Source organism: Apteryx rowi, unplaced genomic scaffold, assembly GCF_003343035.1.
Source record: "Apteryx rowi isolate R43461 unplaced genomic scaffold, aptRow1 scaffold_12, whole genome shotgun sequence".
NCBI lineage: Eukaryota > Metazoa > Chordata > Aves > Apterygiformes > Apterygidae > Apteryx > Apteryx rowi.
Window position 1 is genome coordinate 3808290 of NW_020447419.1, and position 23541 is coordinate 3831830.

At 45.1% G+C, this 23541-nt stretch overlaps 1 protein-coding gene across 3 annotated transcripts in view; it reads right to left on the minus strand.

Annotated features, from left to right (window-relative positions):
- Window positions 1-23052, minus strand: part of MAP2 (microtubule associated protein 2) — a 69009-nt gene extending 45957 nt beyond the window's left edge. For all 3 annotated transcript variants that reach the window (XM_026088169.1, XM_026088160.1, XM_026088152.1), the window contains exons 1-3: window positions 22791-23052; window positions 4496-4609; window positions 2001-2078 (exon numbers count right to left, since the gene is read on the minus strand). In XM_026088169.1, the coding sequence (XP_025943954.1) occupies window positions 2001-2078; window positions 4496-4609; window positions 22791-23052 (454 nt within the window). The remainder of the gene's footprint in view (window positions 1-2000; window positions 2079-4495; window positions 4610-22790) is intronic.
- Between the last annotated feature and the right edge of the window lie 489 nt (window positions 23053-23541).

Consider the following 23541-nt stretch of genomic DNA (forward strand, 5'->3'; position numbering starts at 1 on the left):
CAGCATATATTTCTGTCAATACATCCTTGTGAACCTATGGCTTTAGGATTTATACAAGGCTCTGCTCTGAAAATTAAGAGTTGGATGAAAATCTTGTTATGGAAAAGCCTTTTTGACTAACCTCAAAGGAAATGATTTGAATGTTTTTAAGAACTGTAGCATTGCATAAATCATCCCAAACATCTCCCAAACACTGACCTTTCAGTCCTCGCAACCCCCCTGCAGGGTAGGTAAGTGCTATTACATTAACTCAATCCTACATGCAAGGAAAGAGAAAAACAACCATGTTAAGTGACCTGCTGAGTCATTTACACAGCTGGGAACAGCACAGTCCAGTAGTTCCTAAAAAACTAGAATTCTATAGCATTTTGCCATCTTCTTGTGTTAATACAACTAGCAAGATGGTTTCCATTTGCTAAGTGGCCAATCTATAACCTCCTGTCAATTAATCAATATGGTTACTTCATAAAATTCTGAAATACATGCAAATAACACTGCTGATAGAAACAGTATGCAAAGCTAATCCTCAACTCATGGTAATGGAAGAACCTTGACATTTGCCTGAAGCAGAACAGGCCCTTTATTGCACTATGAAAAAGCATACACTGAACTAGTCACCTGAATTACACAAAAAAAAAAGTGGTGAAAACCCTGGTAACAATTCTAAAAGCCTTTACTAATGCTCTGCTAGCTTCCTTTTCAGTTAACAGTTTTGATTGCTATTACCTCTGGGTGATGTGTCGAGGAACTGTTACACTATTTTCAACACCCAGTGGGCAGATGTTTTTGGAAAAGAAAAAGAATTAATCAAATTTTATATACTGGTTACTAACCACATCCAGTAGGTATTTCCAGTACAGTGCACTGCCAAATGGTGTTGTTAACACAGGCTGTAATTGCATTATCTCAAAAATGACCGGAGGATGGAAGATGCCTAATTGCAGAGTGTCCTGATAAACTGAGGGTCAGACCATGTTAGCATATGAAATCGGAACTATCCAKTTGGAACATTAATGGAGGCTCTGTGTTAAAATACCAAAGTTTGTTCAGCAGACAGTAAGAATTTATTTCCATGCACTTATGAGGAAAAAAAAAAAAAAGCCAAAAGAAAATCCAAGACGGCAATTGACACATAAAAGCGCTGTTCACATGGCAGAGTTCACCAGCCAGTCCCTGGGGGTTCTGAGCACCAAATCCTTTCCTCACGTCCGTAAGATATGGCTCTGTTTTAACATATTGCTGTGTCTCCTATATTGATGGCCCTGATGCAGCAGTCTACTTCTGTTGAACATAACACTGAACTCAGTGCTTAGCACTGAGACTACAGCTTCACTGGGATTTAGGCATCTGCTTAAAATTAAAGCCAGTGCTTAAATCCTTTGCTAGACAGGGATTTAGCAAAAGGAAAATGCAGAGATCATGGACTACTAAGACTGACTATTCACCGTGCAGAACAGAGTAGAAATTTACCTTGTGAGACTACAATTTGACTTCTGCACTCTGTGAGCAGAACCCCAATACACACAGGCATTGAAGCATAGATTAGAAGCTGAAGTTCAAAGAAATGATCCAGCTCTGAATCTCCTCACTTTCATGCATTTAAGATTCCAAAATACAGTTAATGGTCATTAAAAAAAAGCTAAACAAATCCTAAGAAAACAAAAATGACCCATATGGAACCACAGTTTTGGTGACCATGTTGAGATAGCAGACATCTCGGATCATATTGTGTTTGACAGATAAAAAGGCTATCATCACCATCTTTTTTTCTTTAATATGGATACACTTAACACATCCTGTCAGTTACCTCCGTGCATATGCTTCTACCCCATCAATGCATTACAGCTGGTTTGCAGATGGGGAATTATTGCTGGGGAATGTCTTGCCTTCTCACATGAAGCTGGCAGAAAGTTTCTCCATTTTCTGATTCCCCCATCCTTTAGATTCCTGTCTCACGCCCAGCTGACAGCCGTACACTGCAGTGTCCGGGAGACCCTTACCTTCCTCCAGAGTTCCCGTCTGCTCTGCAGCTGGCGACGGAGGTGGGGAAGGAGGCAGGTTAGCCGATTCTTCAACTGCTAGAAACCAAACAATGAAAATGAGAAACAGCGATTAATTCCCAGGAGGCCAATGCTTGATGCAAGCTGCAGTCAACCTGTTCTGCCCAGTTGAGAGAATCATTCAATGGGGACTGTGTTTAGTGGATTTTCAGACAGACATCCTTTTAAAATACCTGGATTTTTAAAGCTATAATAAAAGGACTTCTTTTTCAGATGGCACACGTTAATTTCAAAATTCTAGCCACAGAGTACAACACAAAAAACAAGTACAAAGTTATCTTTTACATCTGTATTGCCACTTAAGAAAACTTTCAGTCAAAAGGCAACAACAATAAAATATTAGAGAAAGAGAGACACAAATCCAGGCTGCTTTTCTGGAACCATGAGAAACTGGCATCCAATCGCTTCAGTTTACCTTGAGCACATGGACATTCGACATTCTGCAAGCCTCTTTTTTTTTTTTTTTTCTTCTGCTGAGTTAAGGTTAATCACAGAATGCATGCAAATATTCCTTCTCTAAATAGAAAAGACATTAGCTAGAGGCACCACTCCAGGCAAGGAGAACATGACAATAGGGAACTTATGTCAGCCATCACATATTAGTGATTCAGCTGAGAAAGGTGCTGTAAAGAAGCCTAAATATACTATGGTTTTAGATTCATTCCCTGTCATGAGACTAGATGCTGAAACCACATGATTTTTTTTTTCCAGTGATTTCAATGGAAGTATGATGAAATCCTGAACAAGCTGCTTCTTACATGAAGTCAGCATAATCTCTGCATCTGATGTCCTACTAAACATTTGGAGATTTTTTTTAAATATATATATATATATTTATTATTATTTTTTTTATTATTTTTTTTAATATGAACTCCATCTGGGGCTTAGCCACCAAAAGAAACCCAGCCACAAATCTGTTTCAACAAATCTGTGTTATAAATGGCTCCTACTGAGAGGCAGAGCTCAGTTTATGATTCAGAGCTTCTTCCCAAGCATAGTAAGGCCAGTTTCAAGGCCCCTGAAGAATTTCCCCTGGCCTCCTTTCTATTGAATTTAGTGTGGTTTAGAATAGACCCTTATGTGACTTGCCCGCAAGATACACTTTTCAGTGCCAGACTATTTATGCCTTCATTACAACGCAGTTCTACCTGCATTTATATAACAGTCTCTGACCATGGGAACTGTAACACCAGCTGTTGCTAACTGAAGATGCATTTCTCATAATATGTTTAAAATGTCTTCTCTAACTAGATGCAAGTGAATGCTCAGTTTTGCCTCAAGCAGGCCCCAGTAAAGCACTCTGTGTTTACATATATACCAAGTGCTTTGCAGAATTGGCGTCTTTCATGTAAAATTGAGGCTCTGTAAAGAAGGGAATTATCAAGCATCACATCTCCCTGCTGCACTGCCAGTTCAAAATTAATTCAATGAAGCAAAAGATCTTGGGAACCAAATTTTCAACAAATGTTTTTGATTACTAATTGACCTTAAAACATTCCTAAGCAGAGTTCAGCCGTTGTACCAAACACAGCAGCGGGCCTGTGGGAAAAACACCACAAGGCATCATTTTGATTTGATCAGAGTGTATACTTGCTCAGCACAATTTATGCCAGGGTAGGCTTACAAGCCTTTCACTAGCTCAGGACAGAGTACAACCTTTCTCTGGCCTTTGGCGTACAACTTTTGGGCTACTATGGAAGTTTTCCAGGAGGGAGGAAGGGCATATTACCTGATAGAATGATTATAAATATGAAATGTTCATATAGACTTATACTTTAAAGAAACTCCACAAAGGAGCCAGCAGCAGGGTGAGGGCACAGCATGGACTTTGTGGCCAGCGGGACTATTCCCAGGCTGGACCACTGGCTCTTGCTTCCACCCTGAGTCACTCCACCTTGCTCTGCTTGAGCGTTATCTCCTCTCCCACCCTTGCTTTATGTTCCATATTCCTCTCTGCTTCTTCCTGAGCTGGCTCTTCCTTCATCTTTTGGAGTAGCTACCACTCAACCAGCAAAATCTCACTTGTGTTTTCTATGCCTCTCCTCTAATCTTTGCCTCCCTAGACATCAATCGCCCTCTCTCCGTGTACGAGGCTGAACACAAAGGGGCTTTGAGCTCTGCTGGTCCCACCAAACACAACGACAATGAAAACTGCCACCAGTAATCACATTCACAGATGTTCTGCTCAGAAGTTGGAAACCAGGTGAAGAATTACTGTTGTGAGCATACAGTGAATGAGAGAGTCAAAGGTACGTGGTGAACTGGGAAAATAAGTATAACTATTATTACGGGGTTCCAAAATGTATCCAGCAGTGCACTAGCTTACCCATAACTATGACCTACATGAATACACAGTTGTGTCATTTCTATATATGCATGTAAGTATAACATTTGCAGACACAAGGATACTTCTAACATTCTTCATCTTGTTTTACCTAAAGGTAGTGGTCCAGGCTGATCTTTGTGCTGGGCTTCTTTTTCCTGTTCACCTTTTAGGACTGCTACAGCTTCAGCTGTTACTACTTGCACTATCCTTGCAGACACTTCTTCTGTGGCAGTAGCAAAATTAATAAAACAAAGAAAGGCATGTTAATGAGAAAGTTTTTTTTTAATTATGCAGATTAGTTTAAATAAAAAAAACAGAAGCTGATATAATCCATTTTTAAAAGGTAATCTTTTTCCTGAAACATAGGCAAATCATGAAAAATAAAATGGAAGGACCAGATTTTCCAAAGATCTCAGTGAAAAATGCTGCGTATTTATGACAACCAGGACCTGAGCCTTTGCAGTAAGATGTATTCAGCCTCATTAGTAAATGCCCTCTCTTACGTCTGTTAGAGGGAATGTGCAGCAACTGCAAAAACTCAAGATGATCGTTCATTAAATGTCTAGAATCTTTTTTTTCCATTTACTGTTTTGCAAACAGAGGCAGAAAGGCAAACTGAGTAATGGGATTTATTGACATTTAATATATGGAGTTCTCTGCATTCTTACACGTACTTTGGATGATATTTCTTCCCCATCAGCATATGATTAGTATGCATTAAAGGCATTTCCCAGACAGACGTCTAAGGCTATGCTGATGAGGGACTTCAAACAGAAGGGCCAGATAACACTTCTATATGATTAAAACATAGTAATTTGTTTTCCTCACCCTTTTAAGCCTGCAACATAAAGCTTTACTGAAACAGTAGGTCTGAACATCATGCAAACGAATTGCAGAGGAGAACATTTGTCAGGTGGGACTGAAGCTTGCAGGCACCTGCCTCGCACACAGGCTCGGCTCCAGGCGGTGAGGAGGTGCGCAGCGCCGAGACGCCGCGTGCTTGGCAGAGCGGGGCGCGCGGAGGGTGCCCTTGGCCTTYGCCCAGCACCGGCGGGTGCTGTGCCCGGGGCGACGGAGGCATTCGGTGCTCTGGTGAGCGGGAGGGGGCCTACGCAAGAGTAGCTGCTCCCACCCACGTGTGAGACGGCGCATGTCAGCTCTGGGCCCGCTTAAAGGTGCGGCGCCACRTCAGCCGGCCCGCGACCGCAGGCGGAAGCCACCCGAGAGGTTTCCCGAAGTGCAGGCCGGGCACATTTGATCTAGCAAATCAAGGGGTTTAAGGGTTATCTGGCAGAACCATCTACAAAATTCAGACAAAAAGGCTTTGATCTTCTTACCTGTACATTTGCTCGCCTTCCCTTACTCATTAATCAACATATTGCATCCTCTCACAGCCAGATTCAGTGCAAATAAAACTCCACTCYAGCTATTTCTGAGTGCTGGGTGAGAGCTGTTTCAAAAGCGGGAGGGATGCGGCACGGAGCTGAGCGGAGGGAAGGGAAGGCAACGGGCCGCGGCAGCCCCGGGCCGCCGCCTGCCCGGCTGCGGGCTGATTCAGGGCAGGCGCTTGAGAACGGAACAAGGAACGTCAGTGTCGCTACACCCCACTGGTGGGGACAGAAATTTCTAACCAAGACTGCAATACACCCTGCTCTTCTGGTGAAGCACCACAGAAACGCCAATAATCACCATCTCCGAGGACAAGAATAAAACCTCTCTGCTCACCCGTTGCTACTTCCTTCAGGCAACGACCAGCCGGGGAAGGGGAAGTCTATTTACATCAAGGCCCTACATGTAACTCTACGGCAACCATCCTGACAAGTAACGCTGTCCACTGGATGAATAACGAAGATCTCTTCTCACTGCTAGCGCTCTTGCAGAATTCCTTTTCTCTTTTTTTAATGTAAGGTTAATCCTCTTCATTTGTCCCCCAGCAAAGCAGATTTTTTCTCCAAAGAAGCATAGATGTAAGTTACTTGACTTTCACAGTCACACTCATCTAAAAACAAAATGCTACGTTAATCTCTTTTGCATAAATTGAATACGTAATGAGGTATTAAAAAACCCACTGGCAAAGAACATTTCCTTTATAATTGTGTGTATTTATATCTTACAATTCACTTCCCTCTTGACTAGTAGCCAGGAGGGCAGTGACTGCAATACAGTTTTATTGGCTGCAGCCAATAGTGAGTGGTGATGGATGAGTATGTCAGAACCACCACCAAACAGTGAAAAAATAATCTGAATTAAAAAAATGTGTTAGCCCAGGAATGAATGAGTATAAATTTGCCAAGGATAAATTCTGGCTAGAAAACTGAAGACGTTTTCCTATTGTCAGAAGAGCGAAGTTCTGGAAAAATTTTCCAAATAGCAGGAAAAAATTCAATTGTTTTTTGAGATGGAGCCTGTTACATTCATGAAAGGGACTACATGATATGGACGCCTGCATTAACAGATGACCGGACATGACAATGCTAGTTCTCTCTCCCTCTAGTCAACAGTGCGCCCCCAATTTATTAGATAAACCTCCACTTCATGGTTATCAAGCAGCCTAACCCCCTAAATCAACTAATGCGTGTGGTTAGTTTGCTGCACCAAAGAACAGGAATGTTGATTTGGAGCCCACCAATCTTCCCCAATGCCCTTTCGGGGCAAGTTTGTTAGGAGAATAAATTTTTTAGGCTTATTTTGACTTGAAAATTTTAAGAAAAGGCTGCAATTAGTTTTTCAGATGCAGAATTTAACATGCAGCAGATTTATTATACTGGATTATATCCAAAGGAGATCTGCTTGGTCACCTCCTCTCCGTTACTCGAGCTACTGCAAGCCTCCTTCCAGCAAGGTAAGATGAATCCCTACTAAAAATGATCTTCTTTGTTATGGAATTTCTACTTGTTCACATCAAACCTGGTTCTAGGGTGCAAATGGGCTCTTCAAAGGTTGGAAGGCAGTTCCCACCCTCTCGGCAATCTTTCTGATTTAATTTGCTGGTGACAAAGATTACGTTCAACAGAGAGACAGGACCGGGAGTGGAAGGTTACCTCCTGAAAAATGGAAATCTCAATTTCAGAATATCCAAAATAAATAAATAAAAATACAAATGGCCTCTGGGGATTTTTATCAAGAAAGGCTCACTTCTGAGCATTCTGTTGATGGATATTTTGGGCGACATAGGACGCACAGGCAGTTTGCCAGAAGAGCAGTGTTTTTGCTCTACATGACTGCTGCAAAAGGACAGACATTTTTGTACTAATGGACACTATAAATAGCAGACCCAATGGGTAAGTCAAATCCTCACAGGGCAGTTATTGAGACTCTTCATAGCTTTCTTATGGTTCAGTTAAAGTTCAAGGAAGCTTAATGATAAAGAACAAAAAAAGAAAAAGGAAAGTTAGCCAGGCAAATTCTTCACAGACTAAAAGCTTTGGCTTCATTAGTGATAGTTCTGTTTGTAGAGATTTATTTTCCCTCTATCTAACCAGGTAGACATTCTCTGACTCTGCTCTGTGCCACAAAAATAGCACTAACCAATGATAAGTAACACCAAATATGCGTGTCTTAAGGGCGACATGGACCCTGGCTTCACATATGACTCGAGCACAACGGAAGAAAGGCAGCATTGCTTCTGTTAGTGTTTTTGCAGAGAGCAAGATGCTGCTCCTTTCTACCAAGGTGTCGGTTGCCTATGATACAAGACAGACTGAGAGTCTCCCAGTTTGATTTCAGGGAATGCAGTACAGTATAGGCTACTCTAAAGGGGGGAAAAGAGAGAGAGAGAGAAAGAGAGAGAGAGAGAGATCTTGAAATGAAGTCACCAGAGCAGTCTCTGCATCAGGTGAGGAATAAGCTCAGAAAATTCAAACCCATTCCGCTAAGGCAGAGAAGACACATGAAAGTGGCCTGACCAGTAATACAGAGGACGGCAGCCACAGCAGGATTACCTCTCTGTGACAGCCCAAAAGGCAGTCCTCAAATGTGAGCTCCATAATGGAGAGAAGACACTGCAAAAGATCCTCAGACTGAACTTTAAAAAGCTCCTTGACAACAGGCAGGCTCAGCCAAGAGGCCAGGAACTAACAGACACATGGACAGCACTTCTGCTTCTCCCTTAAAGGTTGTCACTTCAGATCAAGGCCCAACTGTTCTGCCAGGACACATCTCTCCAGTTGCTCCTAGCACTGTAGCTCTTGTCTGGTGGGGAAGAGAGGGCTGAGAGGGCAAGCAGGCATCCCTCTTGAGCATAACRTTCATTTAAACCAAAATTAAAACTCGAACCAGTAAGTACCCTCTGCTTCTGGTCTTGGAAGCCAGCCTGATTCATTTATAATCCTATTATGAACACCAGTCACCAGGGTGCCAGATCTGGATATCTGGAGTCCCTCTACCCCGTGGGGAACTCAGGGACAAACCCTTTCAGGACAACAAGATGTGCAGAAGATGCTGGTCAAGCTGCTGATGTCATGGGGAGCCATGACCTTTCCTCTTTGCTGGCTTTAGCAGGCCTAGCTTGCCCTCTAACAGACCCTGATGCAAGCCACAGAGCAGGTAAGGCTACCTGCGTGGTCCACTCTCCTGCCCCAGAGCAGTCCAGATGCTGGGCACAACGCCCTGAAAACGGTGATACAAAATCGGGAAGGACCAACTCCTGGGCCCTGTCTTTTCCTCTCTAAGGCAGCTCAAGAAGGAAAAGAAGAAAGGGTGGCTTTATACCATCTCCTAATCCTGGGCTGACAGTCCCTTGGCTTACCCAAGGGCAGAAGTGCTGCCTAATCCCCATGCCAGCCCGCTCTGGCATCGACATTTAAACTGCAGTAGGAGTCATCCAGACACCGGAGAGATCCTCCTTCAACGAGAGAGACTCAASCAGACGCTGTTAAAGCAAGGTTACAGGCCAGAGCACTGTTGCAGCAGAGCCAAAGATCTGGGAGCAGATCCTGTAAGTGGCCAAGATGGCATTTCAAAGCCCTCTTTTGTTTCTTACTGATGTTGCTGCAGCTGTCAATGGACTGCACATGGCTCTACTGTCCCCTGAATCCATTACCTACATTACTGTCATTTCCCAGAACACCTTTCCAGTCCATTAAGTCTTTTAACACAGAGGTTTACCAGCCCTGGTGACATACGTATGGGTGGTGACAGAGATCTTTAAAGAAGGTGTCTGAGCTTTCACCAAAAATTTCCAGAAAATTATTACAAATAATTGGCAACTATAATTACAAGAGCAAAAATTAGGTCTGTGATAGATCTCCACAGTAATGCATGGTGTGTCCATTCCTTTCATGACCTTGTAAACTGTTTTCTTTCAACCTCAGGCACTTTTCCTCTCTCTCTTCAAACCTACAATAACCTCAGGCTCAACCCACTGAGGAGCTAAGTCAGCTACAAACACTACTTTTTAGGTGAAACTGCTCAGGCTCAAACATTTGCCTCTGAAAGTCCTCATCCAACAGTATCTTTCACCTCTTCCCATATTAAAGCAGAATCGTCTCTCACTCTTTCTAACGCTTCCTCTGTCTCACACCACCACACTGCAGAGCAACGGCTCTTGAGTTCACAATAGCCATGGAAGTTGCCATCTGGTTTCTGCAAAGCAGAACTTGTTTAGGGCGTAAACAAAGTTTAATGTGCTGGAACTGCAGGCACAACAAATGCTCCAGGAGAAAACTGAAGGAAAGGGATGCTAGGAAGGCGGCCAGAAAGGAGGAGACTGAAAACTTCACACTCATTCGCAGTGTCACCCCTCAGACTCCAACCTAGAAAATTAATAGTCAGTTGGGTTAAAGCAAAGGATAATTAATGCTCATGCAGGACAGAAGCTCAAACAGGGACAAAGAAAGATGCAAACAGATGGAAAGAATAAAATAATATGTTTCCTGCATTTTGCTGCATTGTAGGCAAGGAGCACAGGCAAGGCACGTCAAAAGGATTAGCTACATGTGTGTTTGCAGAATTGGGAAAACGAAACAATTTCAGTCAAAATGCTCCTGTCAAAAACCTCAGTAGGGTGCAGACCAGTTTCCAAGGTAACCAGCACTAATTGTGGGCATGGTGGAATCAAGTCAACAATAAAAGCACAAAGTAACCTGCATTGCTTAGCAAGGCAAAATATCCCAAATACATTCCTTCAGAAAAGAAAGATACAAAGTTGCTATTTGCAATCTTTGGCAAATTTGAAAAGCAAACAGGACGGATGGATTTTTCCCTCCCAGGACTACGATTCCGGGTGCAGCAGGACTATAAACCAAACAGCTCTCTGTTTAGAGGCATTAGGCAGTCCCCTGCGCGCAGGTCCTGAATTCACTCTCAGCTCTCCAGTGGGTCTTCTGTTTGAGCAAAGACTGCTGAAACTCTGGGGACAAGAGACCCGTGTTTGACCCAGTGACACTTCTGATGGAAAAAACGAAGACAGCTTGGAATTCGTCACTGGGATTATGATGACTCTAAGTACGGCCTTTTGCACTTGTGTTGAAAAAGAAATATACAGAAGCAATCAAAACAGTATGAACAGCTCAAATAAAACAAATAATACCAACAGATTAGTACTCGAGATTGAAGAAAAAAGCACTAACATAGCTTTACAGAATTCAAATATTAGCTCTCAAATGGCTTTCGTGAGTGTAAATATTTTGCTGTAAGTAGGTCCTTGATCTGGATGTTGGCAATATTAACAGTAATTGGCAGGAGGTATGAAGGCAAGTAATGGGAACATCAGCTTTTAAATTAAATGAAACTACAACATAACTGGCAAGTATTATTTTCCTAATAAACTCGTTGACTTTAACATCTTGTAGCATCAACAAGGATAGCGAGAGACTAATTATGTCACAAGAACTTACCTACTAAGCAGCTCAGAAAAGGTTTATGCTTTGGGAAACTAGAAGTTATGGTTATACAATACATCGAACCCCAACAGTATGGACACTCAAACGGATTATCCTTTGGTGAAAGACGTGTTGTAGTGACTATGTGAAAAAAGCTTCTAGATGGATACCTGACATGCTACGTTCATATCCTGGCATGCCCCAGAGCAAATGGCACATGTGTCCACATTCTTGGGCACTTCATGTGTTCAGCAGACCCTCCTACCTACCCCTAGATTCAAGATTATAAATCTGAATCACCAGCACCCGGACCCTTAACATATCTGCTCTGCAACATGATAAACCCTAGTAAACAAGGCTGGTGTTTGGCTGTAACCGAGCTGGGTCCTATCCTGCCTTGCCCAGCTGTAAAAGATGGGTGAGCTGCCGGGCGGCTGTTCGGGCACCTGAGTCTGCTGCACAGCATTCGCACATGCCACCGCGGCCCCCGGCTCTGGGGCCTCCCCTGGGGCTGCCTCCACACCTTCTGCATTTACTTCAGCTCCACCACCCTGGTGGCATCTGCCTGGTCACCTTCTTCAGCGAGGGCTGCACACATGCTCCCAGTCTCCACGGCACACAAGCAGCAAAACCCAAAAGGGAGCTCCTGCCACGAGCCAGCAGCAATCGTGAGAGCTCCAGTTAGCCACCTCCTCCAGCTCCCCTAACACGTCCCTGCTGCGTGCGCAGTAGTCAGAGGCCTCTGCTACACTGTCTAGCAGCTGTAAAACAGAACATCACGGGATCAGTTCCCACACCCTCCCCTTTAAATGTGAAAGTCAGTTAAAAAGGAGTTGCACAAATGTCAGTACAATAAAGCAAAGCTTTAAAAATGAACCGTCATTACCGCAAATACTTGCTCCCTATGCATCTCCTGAGTCACATCTTCTTAAGTTTACTGACTGCAATAAAATATTTACTACCATCAGCATTTCCTAGCCAAATCAGAGGTGGGAAAAACTAACCGGGTTCTATTTTGTCTGATGCATCATCAACGCAATTTACAGCTCGCGTGCAATACCGAAGCAGCCAGAGGCAGAACCTCAGCCAGCGTAATCCGGTGAGGTCCCCTGGTTTTCCCAGGACTTGGTATCAGCTAAAAACATCACTTGCATGTAGGAAGCAGCTGTATTTCTTTTTCATTAAAACATGGACTCCTCAGGACTCATGCAGAAAGAAAGCATTTTGGCTTCAAAACAGAGAATCTGGTATTTAGTCCTCTGAGTGCGAACAAATACACATAACAGGTAACTAGCTTTTAAATCAGAATTTGCCTTGAACTTAATTACGTGTTAAAATTTTAAATAAACTGACTTTTAAGAACTAATTCACTTTTGACATAAATAGGAGAACAGCCCACAGAAGTCAGTGGAACTACAGCCACCTACACCAGGAGATGACATGTCTCTTAAAGTTCTTTTTTAGCTCCTTTTGAGCTGATTTTAAACACTTGTTACAGTGTTTCCTGTGATTAAAAAAAAAAAAGTACATTAGACAAACTGCTGAACTTAAGTTTAAAATTAACATTAACCTGTGCGTGCACTGTGTGGGATTTATAGTCATGCCTGTTTCAGTGACTGAAAATCATTCTGTCAATGCAACAGAATTTTGACGCACCCCATTAGGGGCCATGGTAACACGAAAGCGCAGCAATACAGTGCCCTTTTCCCTTAAGGCTCACGCTGCCAGTCAGACACCGCTTAAACAACTAGCTCTGCAATGCAGCAACAGCTGCACGGCTCAGCTGCTCGCAGCTTTGTTCCCAGTCGGTCCTCTCGGCTGCAGCCAGCCAGACGCCTCTCTTACCGGTTGGGAGGAGCGGTGTGGCATACCTGCCCATGAATGTCTGTGAGCACTCCGACAGACTGACAGAGTGGAAAAGGTCCTGGGGCACGTACAGATTAACCAAGCCCCACAAAAGACCTGATTTGGGGATTTTCAGAGCAGTTCAGCTCTTAGGAGCTGTGTGCCCTGCTCAGCAACTCTGTGGTCTCCCTCTCTCTCTTCTGGCGCTATCGCAGCGGATGGATGCGGATGGACTCGGATGGACTCTTTAAAGAGCCTCGTCTCTGCCAAGCCACCACCACTGACTCAGACTCATCTCCAACTATTCACGGGGCCTTCTCCTGTCCACCGCCTCCCTACCTTGGAAACTACTGTCCCCCATCTCTAACTAAACAAAATCATTAGGGAAGAGAAAGGTGCACCTACCTGTACAGAAGTGAGGTGCAAGACATGTATTAAAAGCACTCAATGCACCTTCTGAACTATCTGCTCCGTCTTCCCTGGCAGAGCTGTCTTCCCCATGCACTTAAAATGTGTGTGAGCTTTCACTGCCCTGGTGCTGGTGGCACCCAGGAGCTGTGGGGACAGCTGAGAGCAGGGCTGGGATCACTGCAGCCGTCAGGAGAGGTCTGCTTCCAGGAGCAGAGCTCTCATATCTGGAGAAGGAGAGCAGCTATGCAAGTTCAGGCCAAAAAGAGGCTACACTGCATGGCTGGGGTAATGCAGAGGGTACAAACAGGGAGCATGGAAAAAAGCCAGATGCAACTTAATGGAGGAAAGAGAGGACAAGGAGAAAGAGGTGACAGAGCAATTGTTTAGAAGGACAATACTTTCTAAAATGAGGAGAAAAGTGACTGTGAAAGGAAGGAGAAAGCAACTCACAGACAGGCACAGCTAAGGAGTAGTTAACTTTAGAGCTCAGCAGCAACCTGCACAGGCTGCATTACCCTGGATGCAGCGTTTGGTATCTGCCCTGGATTTGGGGTAACATACAACAGTCACTGCTGAAGCAATTTTCTTCTCTCGTAAACAGTGCAAGGCTATGGATAAAAACAGTTTTGGTATGTCAGCAAGACTGTCGCTTCTACACAGCACTGGCAGCTGATACTTCTGCTCCTCTTTATTTATCTGTCTCTCCAGAGGCACAGCGGTAGGGACAGAGGAACAGCCTGTAGACTACCTTCATCATAACTGCCATAGGCAGTAGAGGTTGCTGGGAGCTGTACCAAACTAATCATGCACTGTTATGAATTAGTCTCAAGGAATGAAATATGAGCAGAAAAAGTGAAATACATAGAGTGTATTTTCTCCTCCCAGAGTATATATTGCCTCTAAGTGAAACTGATTTCCATGAAGTATTCAATCTACTCAGTCCTGAGTGAAAACGACTCTCTGCAAAGCAGTTAACAGGTTTTCCTGCCTTGCAGATAATGATATCTCACAGTTATTTGCCATACACTGCATGCAATCAAAGTTAAAGCACTGAAGTTTTTTCCACGGGTAGGAGAAGGGCTCACTCACATAATCTAACGTGCGAAGTTGGCGTATCTTGAGTTTCCTGCACTTTTTGCATGTCCTGTGGAATGTCCCAAAGATAACACAAAACAACAAGGCTGCATTTCTAAACCATCGCCTCAAAACGGGCTTTCCAAGCACAACAGCCTCTGCTCCACACGAGGTCATTGAGACTGCACAGGCAAATGTAAACGTTCTACTCGGTATCTCCCAAGAAACGAGTGACAGACTCAAAACCAGAACGTAGCCCTCACTTTGGGTTTTGCCTTTGGATTCCTGGATCAACCTTTCCGCAGCTGGTATGGAGAGGTAGTGGCTTACCAGCGCTCATCTGCCGTCTAACACCACTTGCTTTACGAACATTTCCATTCCTTCAGTTGGCAAAGGCGTGCAAACCTGTTCTCATCGTCATGATTTAATTGAAAGCAAGCAGCTATCTGCCAGCAGTAACTCCATACAACTAAAAAAAACCAAAACACCACTTCATACTAGATGCTGCAGTCCTTACTCCAAACATGAATTCATCAAGAGAAGAGACGAGTTCTTTCTCTGTATTTTAACCTCACAGATTAAAACAGCAGGGAAGACGAAGATGGGGGTTTTATCCCTGGCTTCCTTCTTTCATTCCAGCTCCTCRCTTGAATTCAAACCCAGATTGCCTTGCCTTCCCATTTTAATGCAGAATAGCTCATCAGGGTTAGTCAGACCAAGAAATCTACATACATATATTTCACACACGGATATATTTTGCACACCAAATAATCCCCCCCMAAAAATTTCCTGCCATTTTCATGGGAGTCTTGCCTCAGCGAGGACAGCAGAATGAAATCTCCAATTGCAAAGCACTCCCGGGCTCTGTCTCCCTATCCACCCTGTCTCCCTTAACCTTGAGAAGCAAATGCTGGAGGAAAGGAAAAAAAAAAGACGCTCACTCCGTTTGTGAGCCAGCCTGGCCGTGGCTCAGGCGCRTTCCAGAGACGCTGTGCCCTCCTGAATGCTAAATGAGCTCCCCGGCTACAGACTTGCTCTCAGCGGAGCTTAGAGGAGATCTCGCTCGGCACACCGAGCTGTTGGCATGGCAACACCGAAAAAAAAATCAGCAGCGCCTGGCATTGGCATCGCTGTAGTAGCAGGCTGTCTGTGTGACTCCTCATTTTTGTAAATGATCTGATGGCACCCACCCTCTGGCTGCAGAGAGGTTAAAGCCCCCGCTGCCCCCGTGCGGCAAGGTGGGTGTCTAACGTGTGCGCGCCAGGAGGAGGGCTGGCCTGGAAGCCGAGGGGTCTCGGGGGGCGGAGGGCGGAGGGAGAGCTGTGGCGCGCTGCTCCAACTTGGGGTTAGCCACCACCAAGTGCACCAAACCACGACCCAGAGTTTCCGTAAGGGGCAAAGGGGAGAGGGGGATGCGCAAAGACGCTAGGCGAGGGGGTTCACGGCCAGCGCAGGCCGGGGCTCCGAGCTCCTGCGCTCCACAGGCTGCGAGCCCCGGAGGGCAGGGAAGTGCTGGCGCAGGGGACAACAGAGCCAGGAAGCGAGGTGGGCACTTCCCAGGCTGTCCGCTCCGACAGAGGCCAGGGGTTACCAAGGAGGAAATTACCGCCTCCTTTTCAAGGCAGCTTTGGAGAAAAAGTTGCCATTTTAGCTCTGCCTGAAACAAGAACGGCTTGTGTGGCTGCAAAACAAGGCTCTGTTGTTTGTTAGCGAACCTTCCTCCAACTTCTCCTGCTCTCAGATCGACGCTGGAATGGAAAATCATATCCCAGCACGGTCTCCAGTGATAAGACCGTCTAGCTGCAGTCACAAAAGACCTCTGCCCACTGCCAAATATTGCCCGGTGGGCCCTGGTTTTGAACAGGGCCTCTAGATACACCTGTCTCATCAATCATACAACCAGTGCCAGTACCGGAGGACTGAGATCAGGACCACAGAAAGAGCGCAGTGAGGATTTCCACCCCCTGCAGAGCAGCCAGCCAACAGAGGATGCTGGGGAGGAAGCGCAAACAGACAAAAGGCAAATATTTGACCACAAAAAGTGGAGACTAAAACAAAAATTTAAACCCCAGGATGGGTATTCTTTATTTGATGGGATATTCATCCTTCAGAACGAAAAGCAGCAGAGATCTGTCGGTTTGCCACCCAACTCCAACCTGGCAACRTCAGCCCGAGAAGAACGCCTGGAGTTATTTTTAAAAGGCAATCGCAATAAACAGCGATTGTAGCATACAATCTGAATTAATAGCGTGGTTGGAACAATATGTTATCAGAGATATTTCATCCATATTCCAGGCGCATTGTTCGATGCCGCATCTCTGAGGTCGGTATCGATTACGTTGTCTGGCAACACTGACTGCAACAAGTCAGAGCTCCTGTTGCCAGGCCAACACCGGCAGCAGCCTGTCGCTCTCCTTTCTTAAAGAAGCACAGTTGCTTATGCCTTTTCCTCTTACGATGCTCATACTGCAACACGAAAACACCAAAGTGAATCAAAACATCAGGGAGCACAAATGAAATAACTGTTTAATTCCCTCTCTTAGCCAGACGCAACCCTGACGTGGCATGAATGCAACTCTACTGGTTTCAAGGGTGTTATTGCACCTGGTCCAGTTTAAGATCCGGCTTTCAAAAGTGAATCAGAACCATACACTGGCATTTTCCAAGGAGCTTTAAGGACAGAAGAGGCTGATGGCTGAACTTCCATGCGTGTCTAACTCCCCAGCCATAACAGTCGATGGCACCGGCACAGTGCAAAGCTCACCCTCCTCCCTTCCAGGCAACAATTTTTGCATGCACTTAGGGCCCAAACCAGGGGTCAGACCCTCCAGCTCCTGCCAAAGTACTGCAATAAGCAACTGGATTTTGAAAAATATTCACTACACCCAGATGCTGAAAGGGAGCCACCAGGGTCTGACCTCTTTGGCAAATCTGATGCCAACAGAAGCTGCTGGTTTGGGCTGCGGACTTTTGAAATTACATCTCGTTACATCTGCTACGTCCTAGTGTAAAGAAACACTCAACATCCAGAGAGCAAGTAACAAAAATGGCTGGCAAAGAGTTAAGGAAAAGAGAAAGAGCGAGATACTGACTGCTGTTCCCTGTTGTCTGACTCCCTTCCTCTCTGTTTTAGTATTTGCCATCATGCAAAAGATGTGTCAGCTCAGGATGAATAGATAACTCTGAATCTCTCTCTACTGCCCTACCTTACCTTATCTTCAATTTTTTTTTTTCTACCACTTCCTGCTCCTGCTTTGTCTCACTTTCATCTCATCAGCACCCTGCACTTCACCTCTCCTAACTCTCCCTATGCTGGGTCTGGTCCCCTCACCCCTTCGTTAGTCCCTCATTCCTCCCTCAGCTCAATACTGCTACTTTTTCATTCTTCTTTACAGGTCTATGGCTCCCTCCTCTTCCTGCTTCACCTATAGACTAACATGTACCAGCCTCTGGGATCCCATAACCACCAGAAATACTGGCCTCTCCCATTTATCTGTCATGGACTCCCCCTCATCCACCTTTCCTATGATTTAAAGACCCTGAAAAACACTGCAGTAGTGCTCAACCTGTGGTCCTCTGTGCTGTGCCACAGTCTGCTGCAATTTTCTGGCAGTCTCTTCACATCCCAGACGGTTTGCAAACTCTGCCAATTAATGAAGGGCTCTGTTTGTCACTCTGGCAGGATATATTACTGTCYTTAACATCGACTGACATGAGGACAGACTCACTGTCCTGAGGCTCTGATAATAGGATTTCAAGAGATGCTTTCTCTTAATCCGTCAAAAAAAAATTTCATCAAATAGCTGTGTGGGTAACCCAACCTCCCTCCGATTATAACCCTGCATTTGGCATATAATGAAGAAAGCACTCAGTCAGCTGAGTCACTGTACATAAAGACATATTGTGGAAGATGCTTCACAATACATCTAACTACTCTTACCCCTAATTATATAAATTTGACAGGTTAGTCATTATATTATTGAAAAGAAAAAGAAATGCATTTTAAGTGTAGAAAAACAAACCTTTGCAACTTGAAGTTCCTTGCAAGTCAAACACGATGGATTGTGTTGAATTGCTAGTTTCCAGAGAACATTGCAGCGTATCTGTACAATTCTTCAGCACTTCCTTCCAATGAGCTGACCATGGGTTTCCAGTAAGCAAATAAAAGGCTGCCAGTCTCGCATTTCACTGTAAGTCAAATACATCCTGTGCTCTATTATGGGGTCCAATCCAAAGCTTTCCACATCAGCTCACTTCAGAGTGAGTTTCTGAAGATTACACTAACACGCCTCCTTTACAGCACACATCTCGTATGACATGAAAATGTTTGCCTTGACAAGAGCTACAGATCTGAGCTCTTAATAATTCCAATATATTCACTGAAGATGCTCTTTGTGTGTGCGTGTGCATAAGAAAGAACAAGAACAGGCAGGGAGCAGTGAGAGCACATTAAAATGCAGTGGCTCTGAGGCTAGGGGTGCTGCAGAGCACCCCAAAGGCAAGGTGTTTCTGCGAGCAGCATGGGACACCGCCCTGGCAGAAGAACGGGCCAAGGACGGAGCGGTGCTGAGCTGGTTTATCCACACTGCTATATATGAAAAGAGATAGACAGATAGATAGATTTATATTTATATATATGTAAATAATGGGACAGCTGTTTTACCACCCTTACTTACACCGCACCCATAACAGCTTTCTATGCGCTATGCCAAAACACTGGCCTATTCCCTCACACATATTTGCCTTTGACTTCAGCAGCTACTGGATCAGGCCCTGGGGCTGCCCTGTCCCCAGCGCTGTGCACTCTCCCACGTTCCCGTCAGGCCATTTGAAAGGAGGGCATTGATGTGCCTCAATAATGCAGCCATTACCGGCGCGATACGGAGACGGATCAATCAAAGGCAGCACAACAGTCAGATTCAGAGGATTCCAAAATTGAGGTCAGACTCAATAACTCTTAGACAGATGCCAAAAGAGAGACACACATATATACAGGAAGGCAAATTTTAACTGTGCAAACCTAAAACTGTCACTCGCAGTGATGGATTCGATGTGTTTTGGCAAGAACTGTTATTTCCTCCCTCATTTCCACCCCTTGCCTCAGCGTCAGCACTGGCGTAGGGTACCTTTGGCCTGGTGGTCTGATGCTAACCTTCCCCTTAACTCTCAGCCCTCAAGTCTTACAGCATAAGTCCTGCGAATGGGTGCCCCGTTGCTTTTCTGCGCCCCAGGGGATATTCCCCTGCTGCAGAATACCTCTCCCTAGGGGAGGTCAATTCCGTGAATAAATCCCAGCTCCTGGGTTAATCAGGTGCAAGAGAGCTTACTTAGGCTAAACGCCTCAAAACACAACTGAACGCTCATCAGAAGGGATCAGGCAATGGGCAGCTGCCCAGGGAAAGGGGCTGTTTATACTGGTGCTTCACTTTGGTTGAGCTTGTTGTTGTTGCTGTGGATTTACAGACTTCTACACGAAGGCAGAGAAGCCAGAGATTTTCCTAGTTTATGGTGCTGCACTTGCACCAGGGAAAATAAAATCCCTGTAAATCCACTTGAAACCACAGTTTGGCTCAATTATCTTGGCTGACCTTGACTTCCCATGCTTTTTCTCCTCAGTTGTTTGGACTCTAAGCTACTACAAACAAACCCTATGTCACATTATTAGTAATTATGTGCATCATACTAGCATTTAAGAGCCCTCTCTGATACAACACCCCACTGCAGTTACAATGTACAATTAAACATGGCAAAGATACCCAAAGGTGGTGGCAAATGGTAAGCCTGATTTCAAGATCAAACTCTGAATCAAACACCCCAAATCCACCTCCGAAGTTCCTGCCTCATGACGCATTAAGAACATCCAGCTAGCAAATACTATCGTTACTCTGGCAATGCATGCCCCCTTCCCTTTCTGACACCACAGTAAATTGCCGACAAATTCCTCCTGGTGGCCTTTAAAAGGAAAAATGATTAAAAATATATCTTAAGTATTCAAAGGTGTCTTACATTACATTAAAGAGCACAAATTAGATATGGGTTTAACTAGGATGAAATTGTGCAATACACAAGCATTTTCACTTACTGCCTATGCCAGCCTTGGGCTGGGAGGCACAGAGGTGCCACGTAAAAGCTATGTGCAAGGCAAAACAGAAATGTCTCGCCTGCCAGACTCTCACAGAAACGAAGACTGGTCAGGAGTTGCCCCTGTGCTGGGTTCAAGTCCTTGGTACTATCTCCCTCCGCAGAGCACTACATGGTGTGCCAGGACTCCGGCTGCAGTCCCAGACTGATGTTCCTGGTAAGTTAGAGCTCAAAGGCTGGATTCGAGTTTCCGGAAAACTAGAGTTTCGTGTGTGAAAGCAAGCAGTTTTAGGAAGTTTCCTGATGTTCAAGCACAGACTAAGATGCCAYGGAATAAGCTACAGTAAGTCTTCCTAGCAATAAGTATACGATATTGACAGTAAGTCTCCACACCAGAGATTTTTCAATCTAAGCAAACAGTGTGAAAAAAGCATAGGAGGAGGAAACGAGGCCATAAAGTGCTGATTGAGCTAACCTCACACAGATCAAGAGCTCCCTTGTTCCCTAGGCAAGTGTACTTCCCCGACCCCACCGCTTCCCCTAGACATGCTGCCCCAGTTTTATCTGCTCTGCTGCCCAACCTCTTGCCTCAAGAGCAACATGAAGATACACTGCTGCAATGCCAGCTGACAGGCAGCACTAGCTTCCTGCCTCCTGTGACCCATTGACTGCAAACTCTTTGGTTAAACATTCAGGTCTCTCTCAGACACTGACCACAGCTCAGAGCCTGAGCTTCACGCATGATTTCCCATATTTCTTTTTGTAACGGCCTTTATAAGGAGGGGATATGCCTCTTTATTATGTAAAGTTATTCCCACTTCGTGATGTGTATGGGCATGGGACTTGCTCAAGACCATGTGAGAAATCTGAGGCAAAGAAGAGAAATGAACCTAGTTTTTTCAAAGCCCAAGCCAACACCTAAGAACAGCAGCATCTTACCTTTGGGATTGCTGTACAGCTGTTCATGCTTACTTGCTGGCTAAGCACAGTACACAGTTAGGTTACAGCAGAGAAAACAGATCTTGTTATCACCTTCCCAAACAATCATCAAAAATGTGTTCACCTGAATGCTTACAAAGATTTCTCTTACCTTTCGCTTTCAAGTTTTGGCTATCCACAAGAAGAGACTCTTTAAATCTATTTACTTTTAGCAGAGGTATTCATTTCTAGTACAATCACTTATGAAATCACTTTAGGGTCTGAGAGATTTAAAATTCTCCAACTGCTGAGAAATTACAGATAGCATCTCAAAGTGTTGTCGACAGCCAACAAACATTGCTAGAAAGATCTCCTCAGCATGCATGGATGGATGCATCAAGGGCAGTAGTGTCTGTACAAGAGAAATTCCTCTTGTAGTATTCATCTGGGGCTTAAAGTGGGAACTCTGCACAGAAAGAATTAGCATTTACTTCTAAAACAGGAAACTTGCTTTGCATATCTCATTTTGACACAATCGCACTTTTTTTTCCAAATAACAAGCCAATTCCTAAAATCATAGTGTAGTTTACAAACAGACAAAACCCCAGTGAGTATACAGTGAAATATGCCTAGGCAATGGTAAATAAGTGCTGACGCTGAATTGTGGTATTCTCGGTCAGATCGAGCAGCACATTATTCTGCAAATAGCTGGTGGGTTTCAAGAAGGTGTTGTTATTGTGAGCAATACCAGCAGAATCCGGCCTTCACACACACAAACACTCAAGAGAGAAGGCGACTCTCCACACCCAACAACTGAACGTGGTTTCCCACCTCCTCCCAGTCCCAAGAAGACGACCAGCTCCTCTACGCCAGCACGTTCTCTTAACCCCAGTGAGGTGAACACTCCCATCTACCACCCTAAGCCACTATCACGCATTTCCTAAAGTCTTCTCAGAGCATGGTCGAGAAGCCTGAATTAGGATCAGAGGCTGGCTGTGCAGACCCGCATGAAAATACCTCCCTCGCTACGAAGAGCTACCGCTCTTCAGAGCTGCACATCCAGCTCGCTCCCTCGTGCCAGCGCTGCCCTGTGCCCTGCGGGATGGCTGGCAGGCCACCAAAGCAGCTGCTGCAGAAGGAGCCACCCTGCCTCCTGCCTTGGTCAGCAAACATTTCACCATGGGAAAATACAATCCAGTGGTCTGCAGAGCCAAACATTTCAAGGCCAGGCCCCAGCGAGGCTGGGTGCGTTACCTGCAGTCTCCCTGTCCCCTGCCGACAGCTCCCCGTTGATGCCATTCTCTTTGGTTCGAGAGTACGTGCCTTGCTGCTCCCGTCCGCCCAGCCCTGGCTCCTCGTCCTCGCGATAGGGAAATCCATTGGCACTTCTGACCAGTCCAGCACCTGCACCACCTTGATCCTTAAGTTCAGGTGAGTGTGGGTGTGAAGAAGCCTCTGTGAGCTGACCCGAAGTCCAGTGCGGTGCCTTGGCTTCATCTTTTCTCTCGTCCGCCATTTTTCCTCTCCTTCACCGCTTGCCCTGGAACGACATGAGCAGGGAAGATGAGCGCAGGCAGGCGACGGTGTCCCTGGCTTGCAGGCAGCAGCCCGGACCCAGCATACACACACTGCCCCATGGCGCTGCCGGGCAACTCCACCAGCACGTGAGAGAAGGTTTAAACACCAAAGCGTCTCTGCTAGTCTGTCCTGGGCGTGAGTGAGCCACTTTAAAACCAAAACAAACCACAACTCACAACTAGTAAAAATTATGGGCCAAATCCTGTATGATGCCCGTGTGCCTTGCAATTATTAGCACTAGTTTCTTGAGGGTTGCCCTTTTGTTAACCTGATTTTAACTCATTAAGTGCAGCTAAATGTAGACCCACTTAATGAGAAGTGAATCGATCTTCATAATGACATCTTCCGGGGTGATAAAAGGGAAGAACGCAAAAATTGCTTCAGTAAGTGTAGCTGCTATTAAAAAACTGTCAGAGCAGTTGCAAAC